Source organism: Cajanus cajan, chromosome 1 (assembly GCF_000230855.2).
Source record: "Cajanus cajan strain Asha chromosome 1, NIPB_CcT2T_4, whole genome shotgun sequence".
Lineage (NCBI taxonomy): Eukaryota > Viridiplantae > Streptophyta > Magnoliopsida > Fabales > Fabaceae > Cajanus > Cajanus cajan.
In genome coordinates this window covers 40,036,797-40,064,788 of record NC_138517.1, presented here as the reverse complement: position 1 = coordinate 40,064,788, position 27,992 = coordinate 40,036,797, and the positions used below count along the sequence as shown (strand labels likewise).

Below are 27,992 nucleotides of genomic sequence, written 5' to 3'. Positions count from 1 at the left end.
TCTAGACCTAAAATAACCTAAATAATCTAAATCAATCGTTCATCATTCTTGAATTTCACATAAATATTGATATCGCAATTATGTTTCATGTTTTTATGAAATTCAATATATCTAGATTTAGATCTATATTTTGATTTGGTTTATGTTGATTTAGATTGATTGTATTTGGATTATAATTTGAACAGTGAAAATTTTACTATAATGATTGAAATATTGAATCGATATAATTTCTGATTGAATTTTTTGTTTATGTTTCTAATATTCTTTTTTTTTTGTTATTCATAAAAATCTCCTTTCTATTTGCATGATAATTTTATATACAATTGGCTTGGGTCTTCGAGAAGAATGACCTAGGTTATTCTCTATATTATAAATTTTTAGGGAAAATCTAGTAATTTTTTTATAATAATTTAGTAATGTTATCATCTAGCCATTAGTTTAAAGGTGATAACCTAAACTTATCCTAAGTTTGGTTACCCTTTCTTGGTGAAGAATCCCCCATAATTTAGAGGCAAACCTAGGATCTCTATTGGAAGAAGGCACATTGTGCAATCTAACAATCTCACTAATATAAATATTAGTTAATATGTGTAAGGAATACCTAATATTGATAGGGATGAAGTGAGTAGACTTAGTTAGTCTATTCACTTAGTTAGGCTAGGATCATGTACACTTCGGCATCATTTTTTAAACATGTTTTAACCTAATTAGTGATGGAACTAGATTGGAGAAGGTTGTTGAATCTGTTTGGTTATCTTCTAGTGCTCCCTATCTTCTTCCATGGATTCCAAAGCTTTAAAGAAAAACTCAAATGGAGGAGGTAAAAGATAAAGGTGCACCATTTCTAAAGAGAAAATGAGTCAGAGTGTTGAACTTACCATAAAGAGGAGTTCTTTGATAAAAGTTCTTAAGGAAAAGTGTCTCTAAGAGAGAAAACTAAGACTTTTAGAAGAGAAAATCTCAAGTATATTTCTCAAATGTATCAAAAGTGCTTTGAACTATATAAGGAACACCTATATATAGGGTTTGGTAGCTTATGGTGCAAGTTAATTTAACCTAGGTTAACTTAGATTAGGTTTTGAACTCAAGACTACTAACCCTAGTCAACCTAATCATATTTAGCCAAACCACCACCACGTGTCACTATCTTAGATCTAGAACGAAAAATGACAGCTTGCTATGTGGCAAGGCAAGGAAAGTGTGACTTATATCACCATCCTAGATGTACAAGAGCCAATGGAGGTTGTCATGTGACGTGGTATGTTTAGTGTGACTAGACAAGGCTATGTGACATGTTGGCTCCTTGAATAACCTAAGAAACATCTTGTCCCCTCCATGTTTGGACGTCTAAGAAACTTGCACAAGCAAGTGGAAGTCCACATGGGTCTAAAGGAGGATTTTTTGGGTCATTCAAGAGCAACAAGACCGAATAACTTTTTCTAGTTGTACCCCTACTAAACTACTATTTACACTCCCTAATATAAAAATACAAGGACATAAATTCCTGAACTACTTGACCCAAAACATAAGGTCTAAATAAGGTAAAATATACACAAAGAGAAAATGGACTAAGTAACTAGCCTATAGCTCAAAAGGAGCTTAGGCCTTCTATCTTCACCACAAGCTCATTCCTTTTGCATTCTCTTTGACATTGCCCTTATGATTGGTCCTGTGGTAGGCAATATGTCATCATTCCCTCCCTCTTCAAGAGGATTTATCCTCAAATCTATAGGCTCCTCCTATATATCATCACCCGCAAAAAGAGTTAGATCACAAACATTTACCCTAAACATTAAATGCTACCATGTCACGTGTCATGACACGTGTCAGGTCATCATGTCATGCGTCATGATGTCATGCCACGTGGCGTGATAACATGACACATGGCATGCCACGTGTCACTTCCGTTAAGTATTTAAACGGATGAAACAGAAGGTCAAACATTAAGATACATTTTAAAGATGTGGGACTAAATTGATTCAATTAATTAAAGTGGAACTAAATTGACACTAATAAATAATATAAGGGAAGAAAAGTATATTTTTTCCTAAAACATATCAACTCATTACTCATCATCATCATTCATAAAAGTACATGTATGAGCAACTTACAATTTATAAACATGACAATACATCATTACAAGCCATTTATCTTAAAGCTTTTTAAATAAGGTTCTAGATAAGCGAGTTTTTGCTCACTGAGTGATAAAATTCTTTGAAGCATATTCATTGAGCAAGCTACAACTCGTTAGGCAATCAAAACTCTCTAGAAACCTCACTTGGCAACCCCATGAAAGTGTGTCTTGGTAAAGCATCAAGCTTGCTTAGCCAAAACCCATCATGACTTAAAAGGTCTAAAACTCACACCAACCATGATCAACTCTCACCAAACGGCCTCTTTGTTGCTCAACGAGGCACAAAGCCTTTGATCTAGAGATCATAGCTCCCTGGGTGAAAGGTCATAGACACACTACTGGTTATGATTTTCTTAGTGATGAAATGTCGCTTGGCGGAGCTTCAATGTGCTCTTCATGATAATGCATTTTTCCAAAGTGACCATAGTGTTGTTTAGCAAAAATACCCAAAATCTTGGTTTTATCCTTCCAATGATGAAGACTTTCTCAACAAGCAACATGTTGTTGAGCGAGAACACGATGCAGCCCCATGGTACATGTGCTCTCATAACCCATCTAGCCACCATCTCTTGTATGCAACCTATCAAATTGACCAAAAACAACTCAAATAACTTGAAAATGGTTTCAAAAACTACCCATTGAGAATCTAACAAGATTGGGATTTTAGTTCTTTAAACTCAAAACCCCCAACTTCACCATTTCAACACATCTTCAAAACTCAACAATTCAAGCGACCAATGAGCTAAATAACAAAGATTACAACACGATTCAACTTAAAGTATTAAACGACAAGCTTCATTTACCTCAATTTTCTTCCTAGAAGCAATAAATCAAAGAAAAATGGGAAGAATTAGAAACCCTATAAGGTAAACTTCTCACTAACAATTCAAGACCCTCAAGGCTTGAATGTGATTCGACAACTTCAACTCAACTTCAGGGGAGGATCTAGGTGCTTTTGGTGGAATCAAAAAAAAAAAAGTTTTCCTTGACTCTAAAGCTCTTAAAATATCTCTCTAAAATATTTAAAAATGAACTTATGAAGTTCTTGTCTCTAAAATCCTTATATATCTCTCCCTTTTCTTAGTTAAACCTTACATTGACTTAAAAAAAACTCTAAACAACTTGCCTCTCAAGGATTCTTTAACCCTTAGAGTTCTATAAAGACAACTAAAAACACCACACAAGAAATATAATATAAAACATGCATAAAAGCAAAAATACATAGTTACAATTCTCTCAAACAAAAAGAACATTATCCCAAAAAATTTGCTTACTTGGGAATAGATATGGGTATTGATCTCTAATTCTATCATCCAATTCTCATGTAGCCTCACCAATGGCTTTATACCAAAGACCTCTAACTAGACTGATAGGTTTTCCTCTCAACTGTTTCTACATCTAATCAACAACACCAAAAAGAAATAGTATGGATGTAGCCATACTAATGCGATATTGCCTCTAGAGAATGCAGGTACATTATGGGCCCCCATCTAAGGTAACTAAAAAATAAAAGATGGTTTGAAATGATCATCCTATATAGCAGTCATCTTATGACATGCAACAAGCAACATCTATGGTGAGGTCATCTAGTTAGCCTCGAGATGTGACAACCAATATTAATGTTCTAGTTGTTCAATGGATCGATCATGGATCTACCTTAGAGTAAAAAGTAACAAGAGCCTTCAAACCAATAGAATGAAAATTCTCGTAGATCCAAGTTTGTGACAACATAATATGTTAATTTCGTAAATACAATAACTAACAAAGTTTAGACAACGTTATTCAATTGAAGAAAATTCGCATAATCGACCATCTTACTTGGTGTTAGTTGTACAACTTTAAACAACTGATCATACATGAATGTCAATGCAATTGCGACCCACAGATAACCTTCACAACCCTAGAGATCACAAAAAAAACTCCAAAAAGGAAAGCCAAGGTGGCCTTCTTGTCAACAAAAATCGTGCAACCACATACCGCTTGTGTCCACTATAATTGGGCACACGTGTTATCATAAACATCATTTAATCACAATAATTAGACAACCTGTGACACCCTTACTACCCCAACACATATATAATATAATTTAATTAAGAAGAATAAACTTTCAAAGGGTTCGTAAAAGGGTTCACATAAAACTTCGAAACTGTTCTTTCTTTAATATAAGAAAATGACTGAAAAATAAAACTTGAAAGGTAAAATTTAAGAGTTTACAATTTTAAACACATTTATTACAATACCAAATCCATATAAATATTCTGTCCTAGAAATCCTCTGCCCCGATGTCACATTATCATAGCATTCCCATAATTTAACTGTTGACATTCTAGATGTCACTCGTAGCCGGATCTTCTTCACCTAAAATATCCACAGTTTATACAGTGAGAAAAGAAAATATCTATATGCAAAGTACATACAAACACATCACAATATAATCTCATCATAATTCATTATTTAATAAAATATATATATATATATATATATATATATATATCAATCATTCATCATCTTCACATCTCAATTCACATTTAACATATCTCATTTCACATACATATCTCAATCCATCATAATCCACACCAATTATACAATTTACAACATCATTTCCATATTCATAATTCATGTCAATCTTACAATTAACACTATGCCAAGACCTCGCCACATCTGACACAAGTGATACAGGTTAATTGCCTCCCACACCAAACCAGGGTCACGCCCTCCCTGTAGCATCACTTACCCAGGGGCCGTGCCATCCCTAGTCATTAAGGAGTACGCTCGTCCCTGAAGCATCAGCTACCCAGGGTTCGTATCATCCCTGATCATCCGGGAGTACGCTCGTCCCTGAAACATCAACTACCAGGGTTCGTATCATCCTTGATCCTTTAGTGTGAGGAACCACAATCAAATTACAATCCATACAGTCTCTTGCAATTAATCCTATGCCAGGGCTGCCATAATCGACATAAGTGGTGTGTGTTAATTGTCTTACTCATCCCACACCATGCTAGGGTCACGCCCTCCCTGTAGCACCACTTACCCAGGGGCCGTGCCATCCCTAGTCACTGATGTGAGGCACCATAATCACAATCATAATCACATTCATACAACATCTCATCTCATAATTCAAATTCACATCACGTACACAATTTCACCTCACATACACAACAGATAAGCCCAACAAAATAAGGGTTTACACACCCCTCAAGTAATCAAGATCATTCATTCTTATCAATCAATACAATAATAACATTCATAAATTAATATTATAAACAATGGAATTATCAATTTAATATAATTCAGCATAAACAGTAAAACCCTTAATTAAAACCTATCTCACAGGCACTTTTCTACAATTTCGTTCTCTCTCCTAGATCATCATTCTTACAAATTATTAGCATATTTATAATCCTCAACACATACCGAATATAATGGTATCATTAATTGCTCAAACAGAAATAATTCAACTTTTCCAAAACCTAGCCTACATGCACTTTTCTATAATTTCGTTCTCTCTCCCAGAGCATTATTTTTACAAATAAATCATATATTCGTACTCCTAAATTCATACAGAATCAAATAATGCCAATAATTTTTCAAACAGAAATAATTATAAAATTACTCATAATCCTAAGGGTTCTTCTTCTACCCAATTTCCTCATGTAACTCCACATATAAATAATCTCTTTTTCTCCCGTACCTGGATACATAGGAACTCGGGCAGAACCTCCTCTTTTTCCTTAAATAAGGATCGAAACTAAGACTGGAGCAGAACCTCATCCTTTGAGTTCCCCTTGGTCTTCAGAGAGAAGAAGAGGAACGAAAGAGAGAACAGAAGAGAAGAGAGAGTGAGAATGAGAGGTGTGCAGAAATGAGAGGATTTGAGGCCTATTTATAGGATTTTTCGCCCACCTACCACTACGGCCCGTTCCAAAATCGGAACGGCCCGTTCTGGGCCCTTCAAACCTACGTAAATTTTTCAACTGGAACGGCCCGTTCCCAAACCAGAACGGCCCGTTCTCAAACCCAACAGAACGGCCAGTTCTGCTTCCAGAACGACCCGTTCTCTAAACCAGAACGGCCCGTTCTCCCTCTGGAACGGCCCGTTCTCCAAACCGGAACGACCCGTTCTCCCTCCAGAACGGCCCGTTCTGCTTCTCAAATTTTGGGCCTTTAACTTATACCAGAACGGGCCGTTTCACTTCTGAAACGGCCCGTTCTGGGCAACGAATTGGGCCTACGACACATTGAAAATTGGGCTGTTACACAACCCCACATCTATTTTTATGGGTCACAACATATGCATGGTCCTCAATGACACCTATTAGGAAAAAACAAAAAATCTTACATTGACTATAGATAAGGCAAACATAGGATTTATAAGTAAGGAACAATTCTCATCTTGTAAGTCAATTTTATAAGGTTGAGTTTGGCTCATAATCCTCTATTCTAAGATGGTATTAGAGTTATCCTAAATTTATTAAACGGGTCATCCACCATTTATAAACACATCAAGCCTAATAGTGTTAAGAATGAGATGATGTATTGGAAAAACTCAAATCTCTCCTATTCTAGATTAGTAAAAAGGGTCACCCTGAATCCTCACCACCTCCTTAAGAGAGAGATGTCCTAAACCACCAGACGATGAGGGCATACTTTAATGATGCCATTATACTATGATCATAGATGGGACTTGGTTTTTGTATTTTAATACACCCCCTCACGTTGGCACTATGGGTTTGATGTATATATAAATGGTAGGTGACCCTTTTTAAAAGCTCTAGGATAATCTTGATACCATCTTACAAAGTGGGTTTGGGTCTATCTCAAACTTACAAAACCAACCTTTTAGGGTGAAGATTGTTTCTCACTTATATACACTAGTATGATCATCTCACTAGTCAATGTAGGATTTCCAACAATATCCAAAAGTTATATTAGTGTTGTAACGAGCTCGTTTGCAAACATAAGTTCATATGTAAAAAATGCTCCGGTAATAGGGTGGTGGAACAAAGAAGACACATATCTAGTGTAATGGTTATCTCTCCCGAATAAAAATTGCATGTCTCCACGTGTCATCTCTCGAAAAAAAAAATCTTTTATATGTCATATCTATGTTTCATGTGATAAGTAACCATATATCGTATATTAGGTTTGGTGGACCAAAATTGACCACCTTCCTACCATTGAATGATAGTTTCAACTCACCACAATCCTATAAAATAATAATAATAATAATAATAATAATAATAATAATAATAATAATTTACACATGGGCACCTAATTATTATAGTACCAAAATTAAAACATTTCACTTAGAAGTATACTTCCTTGTCCCATAAAGCTCATAAATTATGATCATCATATATGACTTGAGCATGGAAGTGTCATCAGGCCTAACAAGGAAACCATCTCCAGGAAAAAAATTACACGTTTTAACTATATAAAACACAACTTATAAAATTATGGGAAACAAATGGGTAATAAACCTTATTCTTAATTATGTTTACTATCTGACCATTTTGCCTTTCTTCAGACAGATTAATATGATATGTAAAGTTATAATTGTAAAAAAGATTATATATTAATACCATACTTAAAATTTATTTATTATCTAAATTTTATTAAAGAATTTGTTTAATTTGCAAAAAGGAATATAAAAAATGGCGAAAAAAACTTTTAAAAAAATAACATAATTTACCTCCTTTAAACTTAATCTGAAAACCCAAACAAAATTACAAAACTATGATTCATTTGGATTTCATATTCCATAAATGCAACCCAGTCCAACTCATGAATACCCCCTTACAACATATTAAGGTTTATCTTCACGCATAATGAATATTCTTTAATGTACCAAACCATTACCTAAGGAAGCTACAAGAAAGAAAAAAAAAATTATAAAAAAGAAAAATACTTGACACCTTCCCGATTTCAAAATATAATACAATATTCAACTAAATCCCCATTGAGCGGTCTGGAAACAGACAAGTCCCCATACTATCTAAAGAATTACTGGTTGAACTAGAATGTAATGATAAATAGGCAACTCACGACTAAACAAAAGAGGTCGATTCTTACACTGATGTATGTTAAAGTACCGACATTTTTTTTGCCTATTCTCTTCGCATGATATAATCTGACTGACTTGAAACCACCAAAACCAAACATTTAGTGATTTTATCTCCACACATAGCTACAGGACCCCATTTGCGATACGTCTGCAGCAGGCAACCCACAATTTTAATCCTGCGTGTCAATTGTCAGCTTAAGGTAAGGAAACCATACTGTTCATCACTCTACAACCCCTGCATCTCCAACACTCCATGTTCAAAACCGCCACTTACCAGCAAGATAAGTGATTAGACTCGCCTTTGCCATATATTTTTTCTACAGCAAAGCATGGTAGTGACAAGAGACAAGGCTAAATCTGATGAAGTTTGATTTCAAATACTTGTCATGCTGAGGGATGCAGAAAGCATCAAATATCTGCTTTCTCGAGTACAATTCACTTTCTTCTGCTATAGTAGATTCCACCACCAGAATAATTATGATGCCGATGTCTTGACCCACTACCCCTGCCACTGTTTCCTTCCAAAGCACTGCCACGGCCACCAGCCTTGTTACCTACACTCTGCATCCAGTTCGTTGGCTGGGTCCCTAATCCATTAAGCTCCTCCTCTTCTCTATCATTATACTCCAAGACTAGTCTCTTGATATCTTCTTTCTCTTGAAGCTCTGCTGCTTCTTTCTGTTTTGTACTCTGCACTAGTGACGAATTCCGTGGTATGAACATCTGCTTTGTTTGCTGCTTGTTTCCACGCTTCACAAGAACTCTCACTTGAACCTCTCTATTTCCACCAGTATCCTCATCCAGTGCCTCATCACCACTTTCCCCACTAATTCCCCTCCCATGGTGATCCTTGGCAGATCCCTCAAATACATTCATTGGAATCATCATGTTCAATGGAGGACGACCTCGAAGCTCCTGCCTTCGCTGTTCCATACTCTCCTGCAAAAATTATGAAACAAGTACTTGAAAATGTTAGAAATACAGCCAGAGCCAAGACAATGTTGATTTTTCTTTCCAAAGTCAAATCTTGAATTACAAAAGAATGTTGAAATTTAAGGATTGGGTGGAAAAGAGAGAAGGAAAGATACAAATATATATATATAACCTCCAAATAGTTGTGATATAAAGAGTGAATCAGTGCAAATGTAACAATATAAAGAGTGAATCAGTGCAAATATATTGTTACAGATATTGTGAATATATTACAGATATTGTGGATACATATATTATGGTTATTATCCTCACTATCAATTAGGGATATAATTAGATTAGTTTCCATAATATTAAAGATTAGTATCTCTATCATTTATTGTATTCACTCTATAAATAAGATTGGTATGTGTACAAAAATACACACAATTCCTGAATCACAACATGGTATCAGAGCTTAGGTTTTTTTTTAGAATATATTTTTTCCCTCTTCTTGCAAAGGCCCTCGCTACCACCTCCGGTCGCTGCGCTGCCAACCACAGCCTCCGACTGCCGCCTCCGGTCGCAGCCAACCCCAACCATTGCCTCCGGTCACCGCCTCTGACCGCCACTTCCAGTCGCCGACTCCGACCGCCGCTTTCAATAGCCGCCTCCGACCACCGCTTCCAGTCGTCTACTATGACCGTCGTCAGCCGTTGTGCCAGCGGCTGCCGCCGACCGCTGCCTCCAGTTGCTACCTCCAACTGCAGCCTCCGGTCGTCGTGCCGCCGGTCGCCACGCCACCGACTGCCACCTCCGAACGTCGCTTCCAGTCGTCGACTTCAACTGCCGATTTTGATAGCCGTCTCTGACCGCTGCTTTTGATTGCCGATTCCAATGGTCACTTCCTATCGTCGCCTCCAACCGCCGCTTCCGGTCGCCACCTCCGGTCGCCAACTCTAACCGTCGCCTCCAGTCGCCGACTCTGACCGTCGCTTCCAGTCGCTGACTCCGACCGTCACTTCCGGTCGCCGCTTCCGATCGCCAACTCCGACCGCCGCTTCCGGTCGCCACCTACAACCGCTGCTTCCATTCGTCGACTCCGACCGTCACTTCAGGTGGTCGTCGCCTCCGACCGCCGCTTCTGGTCGCCGACTCCGACCGCCACTTCCGATAGCCACCTCCGACCGCCGCTTCCAGTCACCCACTCTGACCGCCGCCTCTGGTCGCCGCCTCCGACCGCCGATTGAGGTCGCTTCATCTGATCGTCGCCTCCGACCGCTGCCTTCGGCCGCCTCCGGTGACCAGTTATCAAATGTGTTCACAAAATCACTTAACGGACCTCGGATTGATTACATTTGTAACAAGCTTGGTGCATATGATATATGTGCTCCAGCTTGAGGGGGAGTGTTACAAATATTGTGAATATATTACAGATATTGTGGATACATATATTATGGTTATTATCCTCACTATCAATTAGGGATATGATTAGATTAGTTTCCATAATATTAGAGATTAGTATCTCTATTATTTATTGTATTCACTCTATAAATAAGATTGGTATGTGTACTACAATACACACAATTCCTGAATCACAACATATATAAACTCCAAATAATTGTGATATCAAGAGTGAATCAATGCACAAGTCTCTCACCTAATGAAACCATGTTCGCAGACATGACTTCACAAGTAAGGAGGGTGTATTGAATTAGGAATTCATAAGATTTTTTTTAGTACAAAAAAATCATGTAGATTTTAAAAGACTTTATAGAAATTTAATGACTTTTAAGATTTTTTCAAAAGACTTTATAGAAATGTAATGACTATTAATATTTTTTTAAAAGAATTTCCTAATCCAAATTTTGTAATATGGAGTGAAGTGAGATGCATGGAAGTGGTGAAAAAAAAATATGAATTATGAAAAGGTTAAAAATTTAAGAACAATTTGTATCTTAAGAATTTATAAGATTTGAAAAGATTTTATTAGATTTCAAAAGATAATATAAATTTTTAAAAAAACAATACAATTAATAAAAAATAAAAAAAAAAAAACATAAATGACAATGTTTGAATAAAGAAAATAAATCAATAAATTTTTCAATCTTTTAATAAACAATTGATTTTTGATTTCATATTCTCTTAAGTAACATTTCTTAGTCCTCTATACATTTATATTTTCTCATTCATACTATTAAATTTGAATATGTTCAAATTTATGATATTCATTTACTAGTAGAATTGTCATAATATAATTTTAATATGTTTAAAAATATGATATTTCAATATTAAATTTTATTGAAAATAAACATTTGTTAAATTTTAATAATTTTAAAAAATTAAAATTATTTAATATTTAATAATTTTAAATATTTATTAATTAAAAAACAAATATCGATAAATTATATATCAATACTCATTGATAAAAATGTAACAAAAATATATCGATAGATAAAACGATATAGGAAAAAAATAGAAAGAGAATGAGATAGAGAATACATGATAAGAGAGAGGAGAAAGAGAGAGAAAAGATGAGATAGGGGAGTGAGAGGAGAAAGAGAGAGAAAAGAGAAGGAGAGAGAGACAGAGAGAGAGAGAGAGAGGAACAAGAGAGAAGCAAAAAAGACGAGGAAGAAACAAAAAGGAGATATAAATTGAAAAAAAAATATGCAAAATCTCAAGGAGATATAAATTGTTGGGAGAGTGAATTATATATAAATTCTAGTAAAAAGACTCAAAATCCATCCATTAAAATCTGTATTTTTTTAATACAAGCAAACTTTTTTTAAGTAAAAAAATCTTAATTGAAAACTACTAAATGTTGACATAATTCTAAAAAACTTCTAATGTCTTAATTGAATATTAGCATATTTTGATGTACTCTTAAAAAAATCCTAATTATCTTAATTGAATACGGAATACCTAGTAACTTTTTTATAGTAAAAAAAAAAAATCTTGATTAAATACCACAAGACTTTTTTATAATAAAAAGTCTTTTAAAATCTTTCAAAATCTCAATCCATTACACCCCTCTAAATATGTTATTCCTAAATTTGAACCTGTGACTTCCAAGTCACAAGTAAATATATGCTAGTAAATATGCTATTTCCTAGGAAGCTATCTGTTGTACCAAGGCCCACCCTCATTGTGATATCATAATATAAAAGAACAAATCTAAACTCATGTTTATGCAAATATTCTAGGTTAAGTACAAGTGCTGTACAACTAGTACAAGACTAGCTCAATAACTATGATAGACTGATAATGTAATAATAATCGTAATCCTAATATCCAAACAAGTATGAATAGAATCATCATTTGGTGCCTCCACTATTCCCTTTTTTTACGGTTCTGGCCCCCATTCTTTCTAGTTCAGATGGTACGGAGATTAGAAGGAATTTGTTTTCTTTTTTAATCATATCAGCATAGCAGTAGGATTCCCAGGAAATATTTTTCTCAAAATAAATCAAAATTCACAAGGAAACATCAAACTTTGCAGAAATCTAGCAGGAGCAAGTAAAAACAATAATATGTAAAGCCTTGCCTGTAGTACAGCCTTGAGCTCCTGATCAAAATTGGCTTCTTCTAGAGGGTCCACCTCGGTCACCTTCTGTCTTACATGGACTTCATCCTCCTCATCAGAAGCAGGTCCAGGTCCATCATCATCATCATCCTCATCCTCCTCAGTCTCACACCCATCATCATGATTCTCCTCATCCAACTCTTCATCATCATGTCCCTCCATATCAATTGTGTCACTCCCTGAATCAGTCTCGCTGTCATTAACATCATCTTGCACTCCATTTTCCTCCGTACCATTATCAATGCTCTGTCCATTGCCTACCACTGTAACAGCAGAAGTGGTCCTATTTGAAGGCTTCTCAGTGTCAGAATGTTTTTCATTACAGGCCTTATCAGCAGAAACTACACGATCATGTTCCTCGAGTTCTACTAGAGCTACATTCACTTCCTCAAGTGAATTGTAACGAACCATATTGGGACGCAAATCCGCAAACAGATCCTACATGCAACAGATAATGAGCCAAAAATTAAAATATATATATATATATATACAATAAAACAAAGACATAAATCATTTAAATGATAACAGTTAATTTAAAATGATTTTACAAAAGGAAAGAAGTTAACTTGGAAATGTCACCTCGTAGTTATTGGGGAAGTTTTTAAAATCTAATTCCAAATAAACAATTCTAAACAAGATGCTCGAGTCCATGGGCAGTCTAGAATATGGAGAGGGTGGAGGCATAGTATAAAATTATCATGTATTCCAAAGTTGTGTCATAACATGCAAATTCTATTTTCATTCCAAACATCACCCCTTAGGTAACCTTTTATACTTCTGGAAATTGTCAAATTAGATGACAGAAACATGTTAGTCATATAGAAAAATCCTATTTTACAATGATACATAATTCCACAATATAAAGGTATTCCACAGAGGAAGGTCCCTAGGGTAATTTTAGTAACTACTAAAAGCAAGAATAAAGAAGAAAAACCAAGATATCTCTATTGAACAAGAAGAAAGAATGACGGGTTATCTTCAAAAATGTAAATACAAATAATAATAAAATTCAACAAAAGAAACTAGGAATGCATAAAGCTACCTAATCTCTCTACACATCAAAATTCTAAAAATCCAAATGTTATACAAGCTGCAATCCCAAAGACATAATATGGCATAAGGCATATAAAAGTTATTCCATATCTACAGCTTAGTAGCCCAACATTAATACTGAAGCAAGCATAAAACTAGGATAGCTGATCAAAATCAATAAATAATCAACAAATTAATCATATGCCCGTGATGAAATATTGTAAAAGGAAAAGGCTGCGAGACTGACCTGCAAGTCAAATTCAATGTCCAGAGGAAGTGCCCCTTTGCTTAAAATATACCTTTGGAAGTGTATTAGGAATCGATCAAGTTTCCTCTTAGAAGAGCCACGATCAAAGTAATGCCCACAAGTTTCAAGCAGAGTAATGATCAACCTTATGCGAAAACAATCTTCTGGCGGATCAAGTGAGTCTTGCTGACAAGATTAATGAACAAATTTTGTAATGTCATGAGAAGGCTCTCATGTACAACAAAAATAAAATAAAATAAAATTATGAAACAAAGGGGAATATATATACAACACATATTTGAGCATGTCCATATTCAAGCCATACATGACAAATCTATGATCCTTTCACTGCTTAATAGTTTGTCCTCATAACAATGAGTTTAAAAAAATAAGGTAAAGGAAGCACTAGATGAATAATGATAACACATCAAATACCTATTGAAGTTTGGAGTGTTTAGGGAGGAGGATATAATTATGCTTACTAAGTTGTTCAATTAGATGGTAAGATCTACGAAAATGCTGGATACTGAAGTAGAAGAAGCAGTTTAACACCCAAAAAAAAGTGTAAATGATATACAAAGTTGTGCAGATTATGAAGGGGTCAAGCTCATGAGCCATATTACAAAACTACATGAAGAAGCAATTTAAGGGTGGAATAAGACAAGAAACTATACATCAGAGAACCAATTTGGATTTATGCCAAACCAACCATACTGAAGGATATATAATTATTTCAAGGTTTGATAGGAATATACAAACAAGGGGAAAAATTGAATGGCCAAACATTCTTCTATCTAGAAATGGCCATGGCCTACAATGGAAAGCTTGAAAGAAAAAAGTAATTCGTATTACATATATGTGACCTGAAGGTTATGTATGATTGACACAACTAATGAACAAATGCAAGGAAGGTAAAGAAAGGATGAAAGTGAATAGTGGGCAGCAAAAATTATGTGCAACACAAATGATAATGAGGATGAGGAAGAGTGAACAAGATTAAGAAGGAATGCTTTAAGTTGGATTTGTAACTCCGGAGAATAAGATGAAAAACAAAACAAGTGTAAGGTGGTTTTGACGAGTGAGACCAAAAAAAGCTCTAACGAGAAAAGTGAATCAAAATATAAGAGAGTCTGACAAAAAGGGTGGAAGAGGATTGAAGAAACTTCATTAGACGAGAAACATCTAAGAAAGACATTACTCTAAATATGTTGTAGCAACCAGAAGGTTTTGGCTTTTGATAGAGCTCAAAAGGATCAACTCATCTATGTAGCCAACCCCGGTTAATGGATGTCAAATTAGATAATTTATTGACTCATTTTGTCTGATTGTGCAGCTTTTATAAAACTGCCTTTTGTTGTATCTAGGGAGTGATAGGTGTCAGTTTTCTTCTCTGTATTTTGTCCTTTTGCATTCAGACATCACATATATAATTAGGGAAAGATCTACTTATTCCAAGAGTCTCTCAGTAGAATTACTCCACTTAATAACTCATGGTCTGCAATGAATTTTAAAGATCCAACCATTAAATTAAAATTTCTTAGCAAATAGATCAAGTCTATAATTCTTTGCAAAATTTGAAAATTATATAATATTGCATTATATAGATTCAAATCAACAACATATATGTTGTTATGAATATACGTTAATTTGAATTAATGTATCAAAATATCAAATAGTTTTTCAAATTTTGTAAAAAATTGTGAACTTGATTTATTCATCAAAAATTTTAAATTTAACGTTTGGAGTTGAAAATAAATATAAAATATGAGTTATTGAATGAAGTAACTCCACCAAAAGTTACTCTTGGAAATAAGTGGATTCCTTCCATATATATATATATATATATATATAGAGAGAGAGAGAGAGAGAGAGAGAGAGAAGTGACACAGATGTAACTTTTATCAACTATAACACTGCTCTTTAACTTTATATGTGAAGTTTGTAGATCCAACCATTAAATTGTAATTTCATATCACCTTGTATGTTTATGTCAAATTTTGTTAAAATTGAACAACAATTTGAAGACAATCAAATTGGTCATATTTTGAAATTTTTATCTATATGAACAAGGTAGCAAACCATCTTTGATTAATATAAAATTTTGCATATATAATCTAGGAGTAGAAAACTTTCAATTTATTGGTAAATTTTGAAAATTAATCATTTAATTATAAGTTATAGAATAATGTAATAGTTGGTAAAAGTTACATCAGTGTCATTTGATCTATATATATATATGGGTTAAGAACTTTACACAACCTTACAAAACCAACTTGTCATGTGAGGATTACTTCTTATTTATATACACTAATTGGACATACCACTAGTCAATATGGGATCTCAAACACACCTCACGCTGAGGACTGAACATCTCGAGCATAAAGTTTGCAAGACTGGATATCTGAGGGGTGGCCTAATAAGCCCACTAACAATTGTCAGGATAGGCTCTAATACCATCTTAAGAAAGTAGGTTAAAAGCCTTACCCAACCTTACAAAACCGGCTTGTAAGGTGAGAATTACTCCTCACTTATATACACTAATTAGTCATACTACTAGTCAATGTGAGATTTCCAACAATATATGTATCAATGAGGAGGTTAATTCACTGATTTCTCAATATTCAAAACTTTAAGTATGGATAAGCTATAATTGATGATTTTTCTTTTGTCCATACAGTTGATCTGCAAAATCCTTTAGATTTCAAGCACTAAGAGGTTTTCTATTCATGTACAACGTGAAGGAGAATGGGTGAAGGCAGTATTTGGCTCCAAGTCATTGCAATCATCTGCAAAGGACTTTACCAGTTGAGCTAACTGGTACCTTCAATCTATGGTTGTTGATTGTTGAATAGTGAAGACTATAAATAAAATATATCTTATATAGAAAGTACCGCATGGAGGCTAAAAGAAATTCTAAAGACAAGCAGTATAAAATGAATACCTCTGATGTCCCATGGCCATAGATGAGAATGAGATATAGCGTCTCAAAAATAACAGATGAATCTACATGTTCATAGTTGTAAAGCTCCCCTAAGAATCGCATGTAGGCAATGCGTCTTTGCTGCATCCCATGGTCATTTAACTCCAGCCCAACTCTAATCTCCTCCAGAACCTGAAAATTATATTCCAAAGTCACAAATTAAACAGTAATTTTAAAACTTCAATCATTAAACAAATTAAATAATTTGGTTATTATTTAACTTCAGAACATGTTAAATTAAGTGTGCAGATTCCAATTGAGAGGCAACCCTTGTTCAGTCCGACCAAGTTTACGTGCCAACAAGTAGGCATAGGTCCAACCAAGTTTACATGCCAACAAGTAGGCATAGGTCAAACTATGCATCATTTTCTTGTACAATGAAGAGACCACAAATCAAGAGTAATATATCAAACATTACTACCTCATCAACGATAGCTACAGCAAACTCATCATGATAGCGACTTAAACCAGCAGCAAGAGATGCAATCAGGTGGATCTGACCATATTTTCCTTTGTAGACCTTCATGAAGCATTTCAAAAGATATGGTTCACATTCATTCCATGGTAATTTACGCAGTTGCCTCAGCACATGCTCAATGGTAGACTTATCAAGATCAGAGAAAAGTAATTTTCTGATATACTGCAATAAAGATATCAATTAATAAATTAAATCGGATTATGAGAGTTATTAAAGAAAGAAAAAGATATAAAAAAAAAATGGGTTAACTGCGTTTTTTGATCCATGTAGTATTACAATTGGACGATTTTCTTCCCTAAGGTTTTAATTGAGAAATTTTAGTTCCTCAAGTATAGCAATCATGCGAGTTTGGTCCTCCAAATTTTAATTAAGCAATTTTAGTCTCTCGCATATCACAATTATACCATTTTAGTCTCTCAACTCTCAAGTATCGCAATTATAAAAATTTTGACCCATTTAAATTACATAAATTATCATTTTCATTCATGTATTAAATAATATATATTTATTATTACTAAAATTACCAATATATGTAACTTGATAAAAATTTGTATAACTACAATACTTGAAAGACTAAAATTACACAATTGTGGTACTTTAGGGACTAAAATTGCTCAATTAAAAATTGAGAGACCAAAATTGAACAACTATGATATTAAGATTCTAAAATTGCTCAATTAAAATTTGAAGAATTAATATTGCACAATTGTTATACATGAGGGACCAAAAATGCATTTAAACCAAAAAAAATAAAAAAATAAAAAAATCTCACCTGATGCAATGGAGGACGAACTTTAGCCACTCGTGCAGATCTTTCTGGTGGTTTGCAAAGGTAGTAAGCATTCTCCACCAATGTGCTATGTCTTGGATCCAAGTTTTTGACATTTTTCAAGCGCATCAGTATCTCCAACATGTTAGCCATACGAATAGTAGTTTCTGGAGACCGATACAGAAAACGGCCACATGTTTCAAGAAGATTGCAAGCTACATCAATGTTGTGATGTGTAAAATCATCTAAACAAGCCTGGAAGGACAGGAAAAACATCAATCAAAGATTGAATTTACCGTGTGAAAACATCAAGATTATATAATTTCCGACAACTAGGTCCCATCAAATGTGCCAAATTTCCGATACAATTTTACATATCAAACACTGAATGAATCTTTCAATTTTTTAAATTAAAAAGAAAAAAAGGGTCTTCTTCACACATATGAACTAGGAAAACATATTTTATCTTAATAATAACACAATAAGGAGCTATTTGTCATGTGAGGAAAGATCATGGTGGTAAAGGGCATCTAATCAACGAAAATAGGTAGTATTGTCTAATCTAAGGACCAACAAAAATGGAAGATAACAAAGTATATTTCATACTTGAATATAACTGTACCTAAGACTTCAATATCAGGAAAAAAAAATCAGAAAGTAATAAAAGGAGAGTTTTAAAAAAACACGCAATGTATAGTCAACCTTGTCAACAGCATAGGAATGGCTCCAAAACATAATTTGCAATATTAAGAAATTTGTAATTGTAATTGGAAGGATTTACCCTTCATTTATAATTCAATTATTAATCTATTGTACCTTCAAACAACTGAAAACTAGGCCAGGAGGGGCAATTTTGAACTTGCAAAGTTCTCCGATGAACCTGATGTTCCGTATCTTTGTCTCGATGTTCATCTGATCCTGAAAAGACATTTCAAAAACCAGATTAATAGATTTATATCTCAGAGAGAGAGAGAGAGGCAGTTTTTTATCAAAAGCTGATATTATTCATTATGTCTTGGAAAACAAGAAATGCTATATTTATAATAGGGCAAGTACAAAGTTCAGTTTCAACTGAACACTAACAGAAAGTTAACAGCTAACTGGAAAATAACAGAAAAGAGGAAAACATTACAATATATCAGGACTATGAGAAGAGCCTGCGCCTACACTACCAAAAACCTAACTAATAGCAATATTAGTTCAAGACATATTCTAACACAGATAACAAAAGTAATTAGTTAAATTTAAAGCACATAGTAAAAATCAATCCTATGCCAATAAAAAATTGTGTAGAATTAACCTTTTTATTTATTAAGAAGTTGAATTCCTCCTCCAGCATCTGCAACATAATGGAGGAGACATCCTTCATACAAGTTGAGAGCGTGGCAATCATGCGTGAATAATATGGTAGCAGTTCTAAAGATGTCCTTGGTACATTGAACAAAGCCCTCACAAGCTTTTTCCGATTCGATTTTGAATTTAGATAACAGAACTCCACCTGACATATGTTAAACAAAAAGGCAATAATTAATAATGACAACAAAGATAACAATACAATCTAAGAATAAGTAATAGAGCAAAATAAGATATCCTCACAGTTAATTGATCTATAAGGTCCCGGCTCACACAACCCGGAAGTCTCTGAAGTAGAGCATCCAAATTTGTCCCTTCAAGACTTCTGAGTTTGTCTTTTTCATTTTCCCCCTTTTTGTCAATATCTTTTTCTTTTTCCTTTTCCTTCTCTCTGTCCAATTCTTTAGACTTGTCTTTTTCCTCCTTATCCTTCACTCTTTCTGTGCTTTCTGCCTCTGGTAAAGTATTAGACTCTGTAGAGACCTCTCCACTTTCATGGGTGGTCTGTTGACCTTTGTCTGATTCAGGTAATATTTCCTTGATAATCATATAACTTGATGTCAGTAAATAGTTGCAGAAAATTGGCAAGGAGGAAAAAAAAAAACAACAACAGGATGGTTGTATGAGTAAAAATTCATATTATTCTTTCATTAAATTATATGGTGGTGTAGTGGCTAAAGTAGTTAAAATAGTCTTCTATAGAAAAAGCATTTTTATTTAACAGAAAAGAGAAGTACAAGCATGCAGACAATACGATATGTTCCCATAAAAGGAAACAAGATATAAGAAATATGAAACAATTAAGTAAATTACCTACATTTATGACATGAATGAACAAGAGTATGAGTATGTATCAACTATCAATGCTCCTGCTTACTAGGCAGTAGAAAAAACCACTAATTCCAAACTATAAACAGAATAGATTACATTCTTGTCAAGGGTCAAACTTCCTAAAGACTTGAGCAGCTTAAAAATGACTAGAGAAACAGCTAAAATAATTGAAAGTAAAGCAAGTCACACCACAATAAGAAAACAGAGAATAATATCACCATCAAGTATTTAAAGAACAATAATGGTTTCAAAGCACTATGACTCATGAGTGATCCCAGAGAGACAGAAAGACCTAAGGGTATAAGAATTTGATACAGTTAGGTGTTACCTTACTCTGATTAGGTAAGAGAATTTTGAATAAGTATCAAGAACTAACAATCAGAAGATCCTGAAATAGGTTAAAAAAAAAAACTTTCACCAATACGAGTCCTTACAGTTGTTTGGTCTTGACTCTTCGCAGATTGCTCATTGCTTTTTGACTCCGTCTCACCCAAAAGCACAGCAGGAACAAAAGCTCTAGAGAAAATATGCAGGATAAAGTTCCATGTAAAATAAAACACTGGTAAACCAACTAAAGAAGTATTTTAACCATTGATGTTTACACCAAAACTTTAAACAGGAAAGAATAAAGTAATCAAGGACTAGTGGATAAAAAAATTTGTTACAAATAAGTTTGGAGATACAAACCTAAGATCAGGTAAACATTCATAGAAAGTCCTCGTATCTTCATCATCCCATATGGGTTCAACAACAGAAGAATCTTTACCAGAAGCAGAAGAAATACCCTCCTCACCACTGGTAACCCTAGTTGTGTGGCCATCCTCTGGCATTACAGGAGGCTGCATATCAAGTGCTTCTGCTAATCTGTAACAAGACAGTCATAATTACAGGATAGAAGAGTTGAAGGGAATAAAGTGACATCAAAACAATATTCAACATTTCAACTCAAGAATGATTTGATTTCTAGTCTCCGTTAGACCAGAGAATGGCAAACAGAATTTACACATCATTTGTTTTGTGAGATTTTGGAGACAAAAAAAGTAAGTGAGAAAGAAGTGTAACAGAACATATATTTTTAGTTGTTTGGGAGAGAAGTGTGAGAAGAGAGAAAAAAAAAATGGTGGGACCCATGCTTAAAAAAATCTCTTTGAAAGTGAAGAGATTTGTGGAGAGATGTAAAAGTTTTGTGGAGCCCATTAAATTAAGTGGAAATTATAAATTTAACCTTTTAATTTGGATTATATAAAAATCTTTCTAGAGGTAAATATGTCTTTTAAATACACACACTTTTCTTTCTCTTCTACTTCTTTCCTACTTCTCTTAGTCCAAACAACTTCAAAATTCATTCATTTTCTATTTATTTTCTCTAGGAACAGACACAAGATCTTAATATCTGGGAACAGAGGAACCTGAATGCATTTATGATTCCCAAAAACAGAGATCTCACACCAAACTATCCAAACCAACAGATAATCATATCTACATTTGCTTTAAATTTGCTTGACTGAGTATCTCATTAGATCAAAGCCTTTATACACATACATATATGGTAATAATGGGCCAAAATATGCATATGTGCAGCTACACATGTAAAGCTTAACCTGGGGTGCGTAATATTTCAAGAATATATTAAGCTAATATACACCAAGAACAGGATCAGTAAACAGGTAATGAAATAGTCAAAAGTAAATAAAAACAACTTACGATGAGACATTACGGTACAAATGATCATAGGATTTACGTAGCTTTTCATATGAAGTGATATTTTCATCACTGAGCTCTCCTTTAGCATTCAAAATCTTTGAATTTTCATGCTCCATTAATCGAAGTGACTGTCAAGAAAAAAAAGGGTCAAGAAACAAAAACAGTCAATAATCATTAATCACAAAGGGCAAAACAATTGGTGCACAAGATTTGATGGAATCAATACCCAAACAAAGAAGGTGAAGACAAATAAATGTATATAAGCATGTGTGTTTACAAGGACAAAAACTTACAGAATGCTCAGACTGAAGTAGTTCTGCAGCAGCATCATAAAAGGAATAGCATGCTTTCCGGAAAACTTTCTTCTGATCTGCTGTGATGTTAAGGCCTTTAAAAAACTGCATCATAATGTCAGTACAGGAAAATATAGAACACAGCCAGCAACAGAGATCAATCCTTGATACAAAATGATACAAAAATACAAATGAAGAAGTTATAAAATTGCAATAATGACGAAAAATGAATATAGATTATGCAAAGTCAATTAAAAGCTAAAAAGGGAAAATAGACAAAAATGAATAATATAAAGCATAGAATATTCTAATGAAAATTAATAAAAGAAATACCTCTTCATGAATTTCTGGCCCACTAACAGAAAGTCCTAGAAAAATTCTCCCTTGCCGAGCAAAACTAGAAAGAAGGGTCAAACTTGTTTGTGCAGCATCCCGATCTTTTAGCTGTTCCCCACTGGTAAGATCTTTTATGATATTGATAAAAATGCCACCATCTTCAATAACTCCAACAAAAAACAGTTCGAGCAAAAGCTTCAGAGTGCTACGCTTCTTCATTGCCTTCAAATTCCTGTCTGTATCTGATTCATCGCCAGGTTTTCCAGGAGAGAAGACTTTGAGAAGCCCTTGAATCAGGCTTGGCGCAAAGTCCTTGTACCTTTGATGAAGCAAAGAACAGATCTTTCCAAAAAAAAAAAACAAAAGCAAATGATGATCGAATATCAGGAGGCAATTATTTAAGGTAACATATGCACCACAAAAAATTATATAGAAATCTTAAAATTCTGTTGGAAAAAATAATCTCTGCGCTAAACAGTGTAATTAATTATTTATCTTTGTATAATAGAAGCATTATTAAAAAAGGAATTATTGTGCAGTACAGTTGCCATAATTCATAGCAATTTGTTTCCATAATCAACAGTCAACACACATTTGAATAATTTGATTTGGCTTAATTTGCATAGTTTTTATTCTCTTGTAATTCCTTCATGAAGTAAGATGTAGTCTGTATGTAAGACTTGTTACCCACAGTAATTACTCCAAAAATAAAATTTGGCCACCCTTTTCAAGTTGGTAGCAGAGCTCCTTATCTATGGCGCTCCACTTCCTCATCTAAACTATCAGCAGCATGAGAAAGATAAGGGAAGTATTTGACAAAAGGCTTTCACTTATAATCATCAAACAAGTTTGGAATTTGCAGCCTCTCAAGGCGGGTTTTAGTGTGTTTGGATTATCATTTGAAGCATCTAAAACTCAGTTGCATCCTTGAATGTTCTACCTTTGTGCTGTTCACAATTCTCAAAGAAGAAAGTTAGATCCCCAATTTGTTAATCAGCTGACCCCACCCAAAAGCAGGATAGCGTGATGACTGCTATTCTAATGTTATATATATATATATATATGTGTGTGTGTGTGTGTGTGTGTGTGTGATTAAAAACAGAAAAATAACTCAGTTTATGCATTAATCATTTTCAAAAATAAAAAATATAGTACTTAAACAAAACATAAAATAGAAAGTCAAGAAAATACAGTGCTTAAAGCCTTATATTGATAATTTGTCAATTAAAATGGTCTCTAAACTATAATAATTAAAAATGAAGAGAAGTTAAAAAAAAATTATCTCAATTAGGCCCATCATACCAGGTCAAACCAAAAAGGAGAAAAATAAATTAAAAAAAAAAAAACATTTGGACCCATTGGCCCGACCGACCCAACCCTAAATTGTTTACTATAACCCTAAGACCCCAGCAGCTAGGTGCCCCACTGCCCCCTCTTAGAAGATTAAATCGTTAGAGAGCCTCTAGAGAAGAAGACAAAGCCGCTAGCGAAAAAGAGAGGAGGAGAAGAAGTTAGAGCATGGGATTGACGAGGACAGATGCAGGTAGACACTCACAAGTCAACAATGGAAAGACAAAAATACCCTCAGTAAGTGAGGGTATTTTCCAAATTTTGCAAGCCACCACAAAACCTCCACCCTGAACCAGTTATCACACCAAAGATTCGTGGCCACTCTACTCTGAAGATTCGTGACCACTGCAGGCGCAACAGTAAAACATCACACAACAGTGCCACTGTAGCCACTCTGGCCATTATTGACAACATAGTATAGTCTCCTATCTAACTTTTCCTCCTTTCCTAACAAAGCCATATAACTTCAACATCTCTTTAAGATTTTGGAATATACCTATAGAATTTCAAAAAATAACAACTACATACATAATTAGATAATCTAGGTCTTTACCAGATCTGCAGGTTTAATTATTTTTTTGTTATTTGTTTCAATCTTTTTGTTTCCACTCCAGAGAAATTGATTTTTAACCAAGCCCAATGGCATCATGTAATTCATTTAATCAACCCCACCTAGATGGATAAGGCTCTACTCATGACTCTTTTTGTCTAATAATCTAGTTAAAAACATCTTTCACAAGAGACAGATCCTTGCTTTTTTTCAGCAATATGAGATCAAAGGTAATATAATGACATTGAAGTAATGATAAAGGGCTCGTTTGTTACAGATTTTTTTGTAAAAAAATCACTTTGTAAAAATAACCACTGTTAGAAGTTTTCTGTTTGTTTGTTTCAGCCTTCCAAAGTAATCAGAAGCTTTAAAGAATCTAAAATCTGATTAAAAACCAAAGCTATGTTGAATAGCTTCTCATAAAATCAGTTGCTTCTTTTAAAAAAATAATCATTGTAAGCAACCATAAATTAGCCTCTGCTTTTTTAAGATCTATAAAAAATAATCACTAGATTATTTAACATTGACACTAGAATGTAAATGAACAGTAAGATTTTCAAATTCATGGACCCCTTGGCACAGTAACCATGACTAATCAATGGATCCCCTTGCTTCTTAGGAAACAACTTCAAATGTGTAGAAAATAGAGGGGAAAACTGCAAATCACATACCTGAACTGCAGCTTGTATATCAGAACTTCTAAGCTTGGCCTCACATATAGCAGTCACAGCTTCACTGACAAATTTGCTTAAATTTACACTTCGTAACTCATCCATCAGTGATTCACGCTGCTCTTCATTAATCTGCTTCAGCTTCTTAATAACTGCAGTGTTGCGCCTAATGCTGGAATCCAATGTCCTTAAAAACCCTGAGTCTGCGTGTAAAAGCAGAATGCGTTATTGTTCATGCAACAAATATTGAGAAAATACAATACACATAGGAGAAACAACCGAAAATGTGTTGTTTGAACTTAAGATGCTTGTGTTAAACAACAACAACCAAACCTTCATCCCATTATGTGGGATGGAATACATGGATTAAACAGTAGTGAGCTTGATTCAAGATCAAATTTTCAGAGACCATTTAAATTAAGATTTTTTGTCACTGATGGTTGTAAAAAAAGGAAAAGGGGGGCTGGGAGGAGTTATAGGCAATCACCCTTCCTTCTCACCAGGAAAAAAACATTAATGATTACCCAGTCTCTCTTCTTCATACTAAAATATTGTCTGGTGTCACAATCTAATTTTATAACATTCATATTTTAAACCTTCATGTAATAACAACCACATAGATTGAAGCAATGAGTAGCAATGAAGTTCCAGCTACAACCACAAAGTCTGAATAATAAATTAATCCAACAAGAAAATCTCCTGAGGAATCATCAGCAACAAATAGACTGGACGGGTCAATTAAACTAGAAAACTAATGAACTTGTATGGTCCATCCAATCTAGAAAACACACTATGCAAAAACTAGTTCAAAATCAGTAAAAAGAACGAAGAGTCGGTCAAACTAGTTTAAGAAAATTACAAACAAAAAATGGCCAACACAATGCTGTTTTGAGGGATTTTATAAGGGCTATATAACTTACTTTTAAATATTATTTCATGTTTGAACTTAATTTTATGTGTAACTCTTAATTTTATGAACTTCTAAATGTTACAAGTATTGTTTAGCTCTAATATTTTGTCATACTAAGTACTTAATTATGAATGTGTTACATTATTAGTATTTTAGTTTATTATTTAATATATATTATATATAAAATCATAAAATATATTTAACTGTCACTAATTTGAATGTGGTTAGACAAAAGTTGGACCAATAAACAACAAATTAGTGCCTTACCAATTCAGTGACCGGTATAATATTTTAAAAACATTATAAATTATCCTATATGCATAATTTTACAAATAAATTAATGTGGTCGGCTGGTTGCTTTAATCTTAACAGAAATTTATAAATTTATGAACATTTGGTATCCAGCAATACATACAGCTAGCAGGATGTATCCAGAAATAGTTGTACAAGGTGAGAGTTATGAATCATGTTAAATTAATAATATGAAAAGATGATCACTCTGACCACAAATGTCATTCTTATCCATGTTTCCAGTCAAGTTTAAAACGTCATGCAACAAGAAAGAACTTCTATTTACTACAGTAAAACTATAATTCATCGTGGGGTCAGTTTTTTTGGCTATGAAGGAGCTATAAGAGACCTAATATCATGACAAGCGATCAATCCTGAGATAAAGTAGTCTATCAAGGGACTCGATAAGGGAGAGCTTGAGTAACTCTGCTCTCTCCAGCAATTTGAAGAAAATAGCTAGCATATATATAATTATATAATTATTCAAAACAAAAGGAACATTAACTAACCCGGCCTTTCAGGATTCAAATTGCTTTGACGTAAAGCCATCTTCGCCTCAATAGATTTTTTAATTTCCTCAAGGCGAGCAACAGCCTCCTGCATAAAATTAGACAAGTGAAGACTCAACTAAGTCAGCTTGCAATGAAAGAACTACCCAAGAACTTCTATTTACACAATTTTCATCCACCACAAAATGCGAAAAAACAATAATACTATACATCCACAAATTCACGTAAATACTATAGTAGGCAGCCAATTAACAGTGACCCTTCTCAAAACGGCTTAATTTTCTATCAGAATGTTCACAGAAAGAGGAGAAAAAAACTACTCAACCAACATAGGTGCCATATGGCACAAAAAACCTAAGCCAGTGATGTATGATAAACTATATATATACATATATGTGTGCGTGTAATTAACCTTTCTCACCCCATACACAAACAAAGTAGTACATAAAAGATGAATGATAACAACCTCATCATCTGGTTTGCTGTTACTCTCGTCCTCATGGTGATCCATATTCGTGCCTAACGCTCACAGAACACGCACCTGTTTAACAACAATAGAACACTGAACACGAATTAGCACTAGGGTTCAGCGCCAAAAACAAACATTATCCTACCACGCCAAATTATACACGAGGAAAAGTGCAATCAAATCGTTGAAACACAGTAGCGATGAAACGTAGCACGACCTAGGCGCGAATTCGATGGAAAAAAAGGAATCAGAGAGGAAATTACCGAAGGGAAGGTGGAGATTTTGAGGTAGAGAAGCGAAGAGGGTTTTGGCGCAATCGCTGAGCTGGAGAAGGAGGGGGGAATGGGAGATTGGAATGATGAGTGTGGGTTTTGATTTTGGAAGAAATGGGTGATTTTGTTGAGAGAGAGAGTTTGGTTTGCACCACTGTTGTTGGTGTGGGAAACCACCGTAGAACGCGAGTACGCAAAGGACCTCTTTTTTTTTTTTTTTTACTGCTATTATAAATTGTTAGTATTATTAT

The 27,992-nt window shown here is 34.3% G+C and overlaps 1 protein-coding gene and 1 long non-coding RNA gene across 3 annotated transcripts; both read right to left on the bottom strand.

Annotated features, from left to right (window-relative positions):
- Nucleotides 1–4,273: 4,273 nt before the first annotated feature.
- LOC145949675 (uncharacterized) lies at nucleotides 4,274–6,170 on the bottom strand. Its single transcript, XR_014428063.1, has 2 exons — nucleotides 5,829–6,170; nucleotides 4,274–4,492 (listed from the first exon to the last, which is right to left on the bottom strand). It is a non-coding gene; the product is annotated as an uncharacterized LOC145949675 (long non-coding RNA).
- Nucleotides 6,171–7,863: 1,693 nt separating this feature from the next.
- LOC109815524 (regulator of nonsense transcripts UPF2) lies at nucleotides 7,864–27,945 on the bottom strand. Of its 2 annotated transcripts, none has more exons than XM_020380275.3 (18): nucleotides 27,733–27,945; nucleotides 27,467–27,562; nucleotides 27,001–27,088; nucleotides 25,291–25,493; nucleotides 22,717–23,061; nucleotides 22,384–22,488; nucleotides 22,091–22,218; nucleotides 21,074–21,250; nucleotides 20,821–20,902; nucleotides 19,799–20,092; nucleotides 19,503–19,700; nucleotides 19,019–19,120; nucleotides 18,206–18,457; nucleotides 17,377–17,595; nucleotides 16,917–17,087; nucleotides 13,976–14,161; nucleotides 12,658–13,134; nucleotides 7,864–9,140 (listed from the first exon to the last, which is right to left on the bottom strand). In XM_020380275.3, exons 2-18 carry the CDS (start codon nucleotides 27,509–27,511, stop codon nucleotides 8,637–8,639), a joined length of 3,576 nt encoding a protein of 1,191 aa, XP_020235864.1. In that variant the 5' UTR covers nucleotides 27,512–27,562; nucleotides 27,733–27,945; the 3' UTR covers nucleotides 7,864–8,636. The 2 variants fall into 2 exon arrangements, with proteins under 2 accessions (XP_020235864.1, XP_020235863.1); XM_020380274.3 differs by having other exon boundaries at nucleotides 27,467–27,541.
- Nucleotides 27,946–27,992: the final 47 nt, after the last annotated feature.